This window comes from Parasteatoda tepidariorum, chromosome 8 (assembly GCF_043381705.1).
Source record: "Parasteatoda tepidariorum isolate YZ-2023 chromosome 8, CAS_Ptep_4.0, whole genome shotgun sequence".
In the NCBI taxonomy this organism is placed as follows: Eukaryota; Metazoa; Arthropoda; class Arachnida; order Araneae; family Theridiidae; genus Parasteatoda; species Parasteatoda tepidariorum.
This window is the reverse complement of record NC_092211.1, coordinates 1,411,215-1,423,898: the sequence shown is the minus strand read 5'-3', so window position 1 is coordinate 1,423,898 and position 12,684 is coordinate 1,411,215. Positions and strand designations below refer to the sequence as shown.

At 32.1% G+C, this 12,684-nt stretch overlaps 1 protein-coding gene across 1 annotated transcript in view; it reads left to right on the top strand.

The window, feature by feature from the left end:
* LOC107456018 (galactose mutarotase) overlaps window positions 1–11,206 on the top strand; it is a 13,490-nt gene extending 2,284 nt beyond the window's left edge. The window contains exons 3-7 of the mRNA XM_016073784.4: window positions 3,770–3,979; window positions 6,388–6,469; window positions 6,753–6,891; window positions 8,741–8,921; window positions 10,946–11,206. Of these exons, the coding sequence (XP_015929270.1) occupies window positions 3,770–3,979; window positions 6,388–6,469; window positions 6,753–6,891; window positions 8,741–8,921; window positions 10,946–11,023 (690 nt within the window). The 3' untranslated portion in view covers window positions 11,024–11,206. The remainder of the gene's footprint in view (window positions 1–3,769; window positions 3,980–6,387; window positions 6,470–6,752; window positions 6,892–8,740; window positions 8,922–10,945) is intronic.
* The last annotated feature ends 1,478 nt before the right edge of the window (window positions 11,207–12,684 follow it).

Sequence of the window (12,684 nt, the reverse complement as noted above, 5' to 3'; positions counted from 1 at the left end):
ACATTTTGCAATGTCTCAGTTATATACGTAATTCAACTTAAAGTAACATCAGTGTGACTTCTGTTGTTGCAGATTAGATTACCAATAACTTATATTAGGTTGTAAGATGTTAGTTTAAGCAGGACTGTTGATTTTTTTTGCTAGTTATTTATTGTTAGCTTGTTTTTTACTGTTATTAATTGTTTTTTTAGTATTAATTTTTAATTTTTTTATTAATAATTGTTTATTATTTTGTTTGTTTTTGTGAATTTTAATTTAATTGTTACGTATGCTTCGTAGCGTAATAACATTTGTGTAATAACAATTCTTAGTGCAACAATAATTGTGATCGGTGGAGTGCCCAAAATATTGTGTCGCGTGCCATAAATGGCACGCGTGCCATTGGTTCGCCATCCCTGGTGTAGGGTATACCGGGCAGTGGCCCTTAAACTTAAAAAAAGATCAGTGTAGGGTTAAAATATCGAATAAATGTAATTATATCCACGAATAAATTCAAATGTAATAAATATTTCGGACATTCACCAAAGCATATATGTGATTGTCGACATACAGCGGTGAGGGTCCGAATGTACAAGAATGTAATGAAATATTCCATCCTTCACCGACGTATTTGGTGTTTGTCGACATTCACCGGTGAAAGTCAACAACCACCGATTTCGGTTTTTCGCCATGACATACATATAACATAAAAAGCTTCAATTAATCTTTTTATGTTATTCCTTTTCTGGAAATCCTTTTCTTAATTTATTATTCTAATCGAAACACCCTTTCCCACTTTTAAATTGACATCCTGACCTTAAATCTATTCTTGGCTCAAATATGCATTAATTAAAAGTAAGACTTTTTACCCTTTACTTTTTGTGGGAATCGCGCAACCTATTTAATAAACCAATTACAATTACTAAGATTTCCCTCTTCCCCTAAAATGAAACATTTTACCGATTTACTTTGCAAGATTTTCCTTAACTTATAATGAAGAGCACAACTTTTCGCGACCACTCTTCGATAAACGTTTTCGAACTAATAATTAATAAATAAATTTTGTACCCTCCTTCCCTTCCTAAAGCTTGTTTTAATCAAGAGAGATTTTTTCCGCGCATGCGCAATATAAAAGAGCTACTTTAATTACTTATATTATGCCCAGTTTTCAAAGAATTTTTTTCAAATTTTCAGGCAAAAATTTTGTAACTAATTTTAAGTTGATCTAAATAATTTTGTTTAATTTTATTGAATATTTTTAACGTTATAGCAAAAAACAGTAAGACAAAATATTATTTTTTTTCAATAAAAATTTCCAAATCTCCCTAAACATTTAAGCTAGGCTTGAGAAATTTTGTGCAATTATTGCATACAATAACTAAAGTAATTGTTATTAGTTAAAAATTTATTGCTACATTTTTTGGAATAGGGTGTTCAAAAACACCATTTTCCTTTTGTAACTCATTTTTGATCCCTTACGCCTCTAAAAAGTTTTAACTTCATTAATAAGTATGAAAAATCGCATGATCTAAACGCTTCTGAAATTATAAATTGATTCTTTACGTATTTCTTGACAAATATGAAAAAAATATAGGAGTGTTTCCATTATTTTGGTCACCTCCTGTATATAACACAATAAAGATAAAAGAGAAATTAAGGAAGAAAATTAAGAAAAATAATAACAAGTTTAATTTATTTAAATTTCATAAGCTGCAAGTACGTAGAAACCAAAAAATAAGTGTTAAGAATCCAAAGATATGGAAAAAAGAAAAGGAGAAAAATTATTAATAAATAATAAAAAAATTTCTATTCCGTCATTCTATTTTTAATCCTTTTTTTCACTTTCCTAACATTCATTTCTTCTTTCAAATTAACATGGCTATATGGTCTACTTTTATAAAGAAAACTCTATCAATGTAAAATTTAACCCTTGTCATTGGCGAGATTTTCAATTGAGAATTTCCAATTTCTTTTGTTCTTGTTTTACATAAGCGTCGCTGAATAGTCGAGCCAATTTTGGGTTTACGACTACAAATGTTCAACTCCGTATCCTTGTAATTTTAAACCCAATTTAGAAGACAAGTGAACTCCTGGATCAAGTATTGGGAGAAATTTGCCTTCGTGGAGGACCTTTTGAAAGTACTAACCCGCATTTGCGTTACATGGAGAGGAAGACCACGAGAACCTGATGGTAAAGGGACCAAAACCCATGATCCGTCTACCACTGAGGATATTTCACGTCAGCACTGGAGTCGGTGCAAGCTAGATGCGGATTCGAATCAACCTGGCATCGCTGGGATTCGAACCCGGTTCGCCTCATTGGAAGGCGGACGCTCTATCCCCTGAGCCATTGCGGCTCAAGAATTTCCAATTTATAAGTTTTAAATTTTTCTGCAAAAATCAGAAATAAATCTACTCCAATATCTTGATTTTTTGCTTTTTTTTACTGTAATCCGTACAGCACTGAAATTGAAGCAATTCTGTAGTTGGTGAGCGTGATGAAGAACCATATAAATGTCGAAGAATGTTTATACGAATATCTTCTTCTTGCTGTATGACAAAAAGATGACATAAAAAATATGCTGCTAATACAGAATAATTTCCAAACACAAGCATTCAATACATAGTTACAAAAATTTTAAACATTTTGATATATATATTGTCCCGTAATTATTACTCTTGAATCATATTTTTAAAATTATTAAATACAACTTTTGTATCTGGATAAAACAGTTAGAAACTAAATGTTAAATTAAATGACCCTACGTATGTTGAAACCTCTGTAGGCGTAGACCAATGAGTTGTATTTTTTGGAGGGGAGGGGGGATGTCTCATAATTAAAATTTCAATTTCAAAGTTCTCAAATTTCAATTCTCAAAGTTTCAATTCGACTGATTTCATTAAAATTTTGTATTTTGTAATTACTACTTCAATATTGTGTAAAACATTGTATGCCCTACATTTCTAAATTTTACACTTGTCATCGAATAAAATAATAAAATGCAACAGAGCAAATAATAATAAAAAATTATTTTGTATGGGGAATTATCTTTACATAAGGGAACTTAATGATTGTATGCCAATATTGATTCACTTCAAAGTACGGGAAAATACCGCAAAAATTAAAATTAATGTTGAGAAACCCAAACTTTCTTCTGCTCTGATTTTCTTCTTCTTTTTTTTTCTTATTGTTGTTACTCCTTTATATTTTGATGAATCTGATTTCGTTTAATGCTGATTTGAGAGAATGGTTAAAGTTACAGTAAAAATTATATATATATCTTTTTTCTAGACGCTAATGTTGTAATTTTTCAATGCAATTCTTTATTCTTTTTCATCTAGATGTTTTTGCTTTTTTTTATTTAATAAATATTATTATATCATAATTATTTTATGCAAAAAAAGCATCTATTACTTTTTATCTAAAATAAAGAAGTATTTTTTCCTCAAAATATTCGCCCCCTTCCCTCCGGTTGCGACGGCCATACCGGTATGAACAACTTGCTGAAAAAGGACATAAACAATTTTGGCGCATACTTTGAATAAAATAATTTCTTATGTTCAAAGTTATCAAACAACTTAGCTTTTTTTTTCTACAATTTTTACCCATATCCACCGAATTACGACGTACAAAGGGCCAATAAGATAAATTTCCGTTTCTACAGAATACTTGTGATTGTATATTACTTACCTTTACTAAGCCTGTTTATGCTTACATTATTTTTAATTATTTATAGATAACTGTAATATTCAAATATGAATCAAAGATTATTATTATTATTTTCGATAGGTCGTCTGGGATTGGAAAATCGACGGTAATAGAGTTTCTTTTAATTATACAAGCCCATCCATGGAGGAAAATTATCCTGGTGATTTGAATTGCAAAGTAACTTATGAATTAACAGAAAAAAATGAATTGATCATTGATTACGAGGCTACTACCAATCAGGCAACACCTATCAACTTGACCAATCATTCATACTTTAACCTCGCTGGCCATGTAGGTTCCAAAGGTTTTTTTTTCTATATATATATATATTTATTAATAAACCTATATATTATTTTAACTGTGATAAGATTTATTCTGAATTTGCAGGTTAATACTTCTCAAGAGTTCTAAATATGATATAAAATTTTTGCCAAGTATGTGAATGCATGTGAAAGGAAAATTCGTAATCATACACTGTTACCTAATTCACAGCCAAAAACAGATAGAGTATACAAGAAGAAGAAAAAAAGTCCCGCAGTGGACTGATCGTTAAGACAGCATCACTGGCTGCGGTCAGTATGCGGGTGGGTGACCACTTGGATCAGTCTGCGTAGGGACCGAGGGTGTGCGGTATTGGTCCTCGTTAAACTGTTCTACCGTAAAGTGCTCGACTTCGCGTGCAGGTCGTTCGGCTACCGAAGCCGAGGTGCCATCCCCTCTGCAGAGGATCAAAATTGTGATGGCATGTCTTCGGCTCATCCTCGGGATGTTTCCCAGACCGTCGCCAATAGCCCATTGTGCAGTACTAGCGCGACGTAAATTAACAACAACAACAATGCAAGAAAAAAAAACTATAATTTTTTAATCGAGTTTATTTTGTGCGTTAACTTTCAAAATTTGAATTAAAACTGTTGAAGGGGGCTGGAAGGGCATTTTTATTGTAAAAGCCCCTTTTTTTTATTTATTTATTTATTTTTTTTTTTTCAAAAGGAAAAAAAATGTTAGCACAAGTGTTTCATTATGAGGATTTATTTTGCAGAAAAAAGATTGTTTTCTCTACAACACGTATGGAGAATATTATAAATTCTATTTAACGTTCCAATTAATTTCTCTATGGAAAGAAATTTACAGCGAGGAAATTTTTTGTATAGAGACTTAATATTTCATAAGTTTTTTACTATTTATTGAATCAGATTATATATTATTATTATAAACTATTACTATACACTATTATTGTATTATCGTTTTCTAATAATTTCTTACCATAATATTGCACTATTGCAATACTCTAAAAAAAAAAAAAAATCACAAATTTTGGATTTAGTGAACTATTGCTTGTAGTGGACTTGTCTAGAGACAGTTTACTATAATGGAACTGTACTGTACTATCTAACTACTGTAATATCAAGTATACGTGTATACTTGGTTAAAAAAAAGCGGAGTGAGAATTGGCTGTTATTACGTTTTTAAACATTTCTGCACTTAGTCAAGAAGAAAACGAATTGTTTAAAGTGGAATTTTATTCTTTGTTTCGCTCTAATAATAAACTATCTTGGCGAACATTGTGTACTTCCCCTCGATTCTAGTGAATAATGGATAAATGCCAAGTTTAATAAAATGTTTAATTTTTATTCTCGACTTCATTTTCAAACGGTCGAAAATTTTGAACGAAAAAATAAAAAATTAATTATTTTATCTTTTGAAACATTTTTAATTGTAATGATAAGTGTCTATAAGCATATATTAGAATAGTAAATAATTGAATAAAAAAGAAAATTGATCGCAACCACCATATGATAGTCATCATTTATCACAAATCCGATGAACTGTCCACTTTAGTGTTTAACTTAATTATTTATTGTTACAATCATTATTGAAAAAAATATTATTTTGGTTTTTGGTAATAAGCTTAAAAAGTGTATCTATAATAAAAATAAGTAATATATAAAAATTAAAGAAAAATTAAATTAAATTTCTACTTAGGTCAACAAAGAATACAGGTCAATAGATAGGTCAATACAGATAGGTCAATACTGAATACGTACGCAGAATACGTCCATGGTTACGTCGGGATTCGAATCCGCCCCTTCCACGCTTAACAGAGCGTTTAGCTGGAGATACCGTTTGGCCAGTGAGGTCCCTCAGATCTTCAGATATAGCTTTTAAAATACTAATTCGGAGACGTCACTCCCCGCGTGGTATCCACGTTTACCGTTTACCTATGCTTACCTAGCATAATGAAACAAAGAAAAATAATTGTTGAATAACGTGTAATAAACTCCTAGTGTTACTCGTTTCGATTAATAAGAGCTGTAAGCTTACAAAGAAGACTGATATTATTTTTTTAATGATTGAAAAAGAAATTAGATTCGTTTGAGCGTGTATGCCTGAACGGACTAATTATGTATTTTGACCGAATTTTAGGCTGAAGGGCCTTTACAGTTTAACGAGGACCAATACCGCACACCCTCGGTCTCTAAGCAGACTGATCCAAGTGGTCACCCACCCGCACACTGACCGCAGCCAGTGATGCTTGACTTCGGTGATCTGCTGGGAACCGTGTCTTAACGATCAGTCCACTCTGGGACTGGAGCTGTTAGAAGAGACACACAGATGAACCATTTTTATTTTTATAACAGATAACTTTAAATGTTTGTGATTTGCTATACGCAAAACATTAAGTTCTTTTCTAATTGCAGGGATCCGGTACTGTTGAAGATCATGTTATCAGCATTAATGCAGATTCTTATACGCCTGTCGATGACAGCCTTATTCCAACAGGTACTATAATTATTTTCATTCGAATTTAAAGATTATGCAATTAAGTTAAAACGTTAACATTAGAACAGTTGTATCACAGAGCCCGAAAAATCATACACGTTTTTGGTATGTACGCTCCTTCGTGGTTACAGCACAGAAAACAATTGCGCGTGTAAAAAAAATTTTCGTGATCTGATAACACTGTACAGGATGAAAATCCGATCAATGTTTCAAAAGTTATTAAGAAGGATTCATTTCTTTTTCCTCTCCAAACTGTGTTAAGCCTATTTTATTTTGATTTCAGGAGAAATAGCCGACGTTGAATCAACCGAATTTGATCTGCGCCAACCAAAACTTCTAGGTCCTTTACTTCAAAAGATCAATGGCTTTGATCATAATTTTTGCGTCAATGGATCCTCAAATCAAGAAAGGGAAGTAGCACGGTAATACAGAAAGATTATAAATAGTAATAATACTGTCCATCCATCATAAAAAGATGAACCTATTAGCGTTTCTTTAAGCTTCCTTCTGTTTTATAATGAGTTTTAAATAAATTTCCGTTTTTGGTACTCATTCAGTTTTAGAGACACTCAAATCTAAATTATGTAGCCCTATTTTAAAGAATGAACTTGTGTCACACTTTTTTGAATCACTAATTTCTTACGGTGCACGTGCTCAATGTGGTTCGGCTAAATACATAATAAAATAAAACATTCGCACAACAGCCCATTGTGGGCCAGAAAGATCGTGGAATTTAAAGCTAAAGTGGTAATAATATTACAATAAACATTTTTTTATAATTTTGTTTGCACCAGAATATTTTATTTTCCCTACGTAAATATATATAGACCCGAAAGTGGTTGATATGAAATTTTATTCCGAAAATATTAGGAAAGTATTAGGACATTTTCAACTTTTTTATAACAAAATTGATACTAGTTATTAATTTTTCGAGGTGCGAATTAATCCTATTATTATACAAAAATGCCAAATGTAAAAAAAAAAGAAACGTCAATTTTGAATTTTTCGTTTTTTAAGGGACGGCAGTACAATGCAAACAAATTTCATTATTAAAGAAAAAATTTTCTTCAATTGAAACTTAGCCAACAACAAAACTTTATTAGATATTGAACTACAAAAAAAAGACAATAATCTAGTCAAAAAATAATAATAAAACTACGCTTTTCATGAACTAAAAAGGAGAAATTATTTACATATTTCTTAGACCTACATTATCGTGATTAATTTCTATCGCCACTGAAAATTCTCTTTTTCCATTCGAAACGTTTACGGTGAACTTGGGCACAAAGCATGAACTTCTATTTAATGCCGCCAACTCATCGTCTAGGTTGTATAACATTGTTAAACACAAATTCCAAATGAATCTCCTATTCGACGCTGGTTATAAAATAAAATATGAAGTGAATAGAAGTAAAACAGCATGAATGAAACACAAATAAAAGGTATCTATATAGTCTGTCTATAGAAAGAACGCCCCTTGCCTTCGACTGAAACAGTGGCGGTTACTATGGTTACGAGGTTCAACTATTCCAAGCAGTGGTGTTGAGTCAATATTTAACAGGTTTAGGTTTGGTTCGACGTGAGAGAAGCTTTGAAATGCGCTGCTTCTTGCTTCCATAGCTGCAGACAGCCTTAGATTTTGTGGCGAGGAGAGTTCTTTCTATAGAAAAACTATGTGTTCTTTATTCAGGTTGCTTTCCTTTATTCATACCCAGCAGAAAGTATACTTTATATTTTCATTAGAAGCCGTGATGGCTCAGGGGATAGAGCGTTCGCCTTCCAAAGAGGTGAACCGGGTTAAAATCCCAGCTGGTCAATACGAATCCGCATCCGGCTTGCATCGACCACAGACGTGAAATGTTCTCAGTGGTAGACGGATCATGGGTTAGAGTTCCCTTGCCGCCTGGCTAACCGTGGGAGTCTCTAATGGTCTTCCTCTCCATGAAACGCAAATGCGGATTAGTTCCATCAAAAATTCCTCCACGAAGGCAAATTTCTCCCAATACTTGATCCAGGAGTTTCATTGTCCTCTGGATTGGGTTCAGAATCACGAGGCTACGCAGTTGAACATTAGTAGTCGTAAACCCAAAATTGGGTCGGCGGTTCACCCAACGACGGTTATAAAATTATAAATAAAATATATCCTCATTAGAATATATGAAGTATTTAAATTAAATTGATAGATATAATGAGAAACTATCCACTGCATCTGATCATAATACTAATTCTAAATGTTTCATGCTTACAGTACGTATTTTGTTTTCCCTACAGTGTATGTCACCCTCCGAGTGGACGAGTAATGGAAGTATTCAGTACTCAGCCTGGTGTGCAGTTTTACACCGGTAACTGTTTACCTGAAGATGACTCATTGATTGGCAAACAAGGAAGAATCTACAAGAAATATGGGGCCTTATGTTTGGAGACACAAAATTATCCAAATGCAATAAATCAGGTATGTACTATCCTTGTCGTTTTTCGAATCAACCACTGTAGAGTTCCAATTCAGAAGTGAATACTTTCAGGAACTGTAACTATTTGTGACTAGTTTAGTTAGAACGTGGTTAGATATATGTTGCTGCACATTAACCGAAAATTATACACATATGAAATTTTTCTAGCCTTTTCCATCATTAACTCTTTTCCTCTCATTATTAAAATTATTTTCAGTTCACATGTTTAGTATTTCTTGTTAACCGGTCACCCGTTCTTTGACATAATATTACGCTGTATATTTTCTGCATCCTGTTGTTGCTGTAGCAATACGTTCCGTTTCCTTGTTTCTGACGAATCATTTTGTTCTCTACTGCTTGGCTGTTCAGAGAAAAAATAGAAAAGAGAGATAAAAAAATTAAATAGCGTTAAAACAGGCAAATTATTATAAAAGTTTTCCCCTCCTACTCAAAGAGAACAACCATTCAAAAGTATTAATATTCCCTTTTTCATGTCAGGATAATGACATAATTAGGGATATTTTAACTTCTTTTCTGATGTTGTTGTAGTTCATTTAACGCACTAGAGCTGCACAATGGGGTATTGGGGACGGTCTGGGAAACATCCCTGAGGATGATCCCAAGACATGCCATCACAATTTTGCTCCTCAGCAGAGGGGATGGCACACCCGCTTCGGTAGCCCGACGACCTACACGCGAAGTCGAACACTTTACGGTAGAACAGTTTAATGAGGACCAATACCGCCAACCATCGGCTCTGATGCAAACTAATCCAAGTGCTCACCTACCCGCAGCCAGTGATGCTTGACTTCGGTGATCTGCTGGGAACCGTGTCTTAACGATCAGTCCACTGCGGGACAACTTCTTTCCTGAATAATCCACTCTGTAAGAATCACAGCACTACCGATTTTAGTTGGATTCGAGTCTGCTTCTATACTACTACTAATTTTCATCCTGCCTGATTCTTGCGTGGATATAACCCTCGTTCATGTACTGTGATATATAAAATTTCAAAATGTGTACTATGTTTATTATTATAAAAAACAATTAAGAAAAAAAAAACGTTTTAGAATTTAAAAATAGCATACAATTTCTTTCTATTACAACACAAAAAAGTGCAGATTATAAAGTTTAGTATATAAAAAATATTTATTATTATTCTACAATGAATTAGCTTACATAAATTACTCTAAAATTTTACCAAAATACAGGTAGATACCTTATTAAAGTCACACTAGAGCTGCACAATGGGCTATTGGGGACGGTCTGGGAAACATCTCTGAGGATGATCGAAAGACATGCCATCACAATTTTGATCCTCTGCAGAGGGGATGGCACCCTCGCTTTGGTAGCCCGACGACCTGCACGCGAAGTCGAACACTTTACGGTAGAACAGTTTAACGAGGACTGATACCGCGCATCCTCAGTTCCTACACCAGCAGCTATTGATGCTTGACTACGGTGTTCTACCAGGAACCGGGTCTTTACCATCAGGCCACCAAAATACAGATTAGTAATTAAATTTAACGTTTACAATTCTTGAAGATGTCTAGATAAAGGAATAGATATTACTTTAGCTTCGTAAAATATGGAAATGCATTCGATAAATGTTTAGTTATTTAGGGATAGGATATCAAGTGACAAATGTAAGCAAGATTAAAAAAAATAAATTATACAAAATTATAAATTTTTTACTATAAAATGTTTTCCAGACCATTCTAAATTAATCATTTGCTAAGATGTCTTCAGATTGAGCTTACTTTAAGAACATTGCTAAATAGTTCTATCAATGCCATCCATTGATGAACTTTTCAACTTATCTTGGAAATCAGTTTAAAAATCTCGTTTTCTAAACAGCAGAAATCGTCTCTATTTTTCTAATTGTTGGTCACTTTCGGGACACCCAGTATAAACAACGGGTAGTATTCCAACAAGGTTAGAGTTTTATGATTGCACAAAAAAAAAAGTGATTGCAGTTATTTAATTTTTAAATGTCAACTAACAAATTATATATTTTATTTTTTAGCCCAATTTTCCGAATTGTGTATTGGATACGAATGAATTATACAGACAAACAACAAGGCTTTTATTTACAACAAGTTGAATAGATTTGAAATAATTATGTACCAAGTTTTGTGTAACAAATAAGAAAAACACAATGTATGTTATAAAAATTTTATTCACTGTTTCCTCTCACAGTGGAAGACAAATTCATTCGATTTATGTAACAAATTTACATAGCTATTTACAAATATTGGTCAAATAAACATTCTGAATATCTGTAAAACGTATGCATAGAAGACACAATGGAAGTAGGTTTTTCTTTGGTCAAAATAACAGAATATTACACCTATAAGTAAAGTTTTGATACTTTTTTTTTGAAATGAAAAGGATACTTTTAGACCTATGAAATTGAAAATACATATTTCTTACAAAACATAGTCACTTTTTGCAAAAAACAAAGGTATGTATACTGATATTTTAGATCTATGTTGGAAAAAAAAACATTTAATTTCAATTACAATAAAGAGCTACAAATTATGAATAATTTATTTTGTAATAACTGTCAGTAATTTTTTGAAATGGCAAAATATTTCTGTTATCAGAGATTAGAACACAAATTATATTGCAAATAAAATGCAAAAATTCTTATTTTTAGTTTTTCTGAGTAGAGATGAATTTTGAAAAAAATAAATAATGTGTGAAGAGAATTCATGCTGAAAATTCAATAAATGAAATATTTAGGACTATAATGAATATATATATATATATATATATATATAAAGGCACGCTTAAAAATTTATTGAATGCATCTCAGTAGCAATGCATGCAAGGAGAGATGGTTTGCAGAAAAAAGGGCAAAAAAGTGATGGCATATTGAATAATCCCTAAAAACTGAAGCTGGAAATAAAATCTGATATTGCTTCAAGTGCTCAAAAATAGAGATCCATTGTCAAAACTTGCCAAACTAGAATAATGTCCTATTTGTCTACTAGAGGCAAAGGCATGTTGCTTTTTCCAAAACATTTGTAAAGGAGCAACAAATAAACATAAATTTTTGTCAGAAATTGGGTAAATGAATCCTTCAATGTCAGTTCAAATGTACAGAACAGATGATGATAGCAGAAAAATGTTAGTTTACACATTTTCAAGAAAGTAACTAAAATATGAAAGATTGACCACATTTAGTTTGACAATATCAAGAAGATATGAAAGATATTAATGTGGAATCGGCAGGTACATATTAGATGAATAAGAAAATAGTAAGGACAGTTCATTCATATAGATTTGGTTTTCTGTAAACAGAATCCTTTCTCATTTTAGCTACGTTATTGACAGTATAAAAAGAAAGCTTTGACTAACTGGTGTTACTTTGAGTTTAGTTTCATACTTCCTGTCCTCTAACTTATTAGACGCACCTTGTACAATGAGTATTAAACAATTTCCAATGAGTTAAGGAATCCCCCCCCCCTTTTTTCCCACTAGAAATAAAAAGTAAATTTACAATTTAAAAATATGAAGCAGTTTTGAAAGGAAAAAAAAAAGATTAATATATGCAAGTTATTCCCAAAGTTAACTAAGATCTATTTTGAGAAAAAAAAAAGCCTATGTTAAATGAAAACAGCATAGTTTATAACTTATAGCGTTAAATATACATTGATCAAAAATATCAAGTATGTTTAAGGAAAAAAAAATTAAACAATTAACTTATGTAATAAGCCTTAAACACAGTATAAATGCATTTTATTTATAAATTAGGAGCTT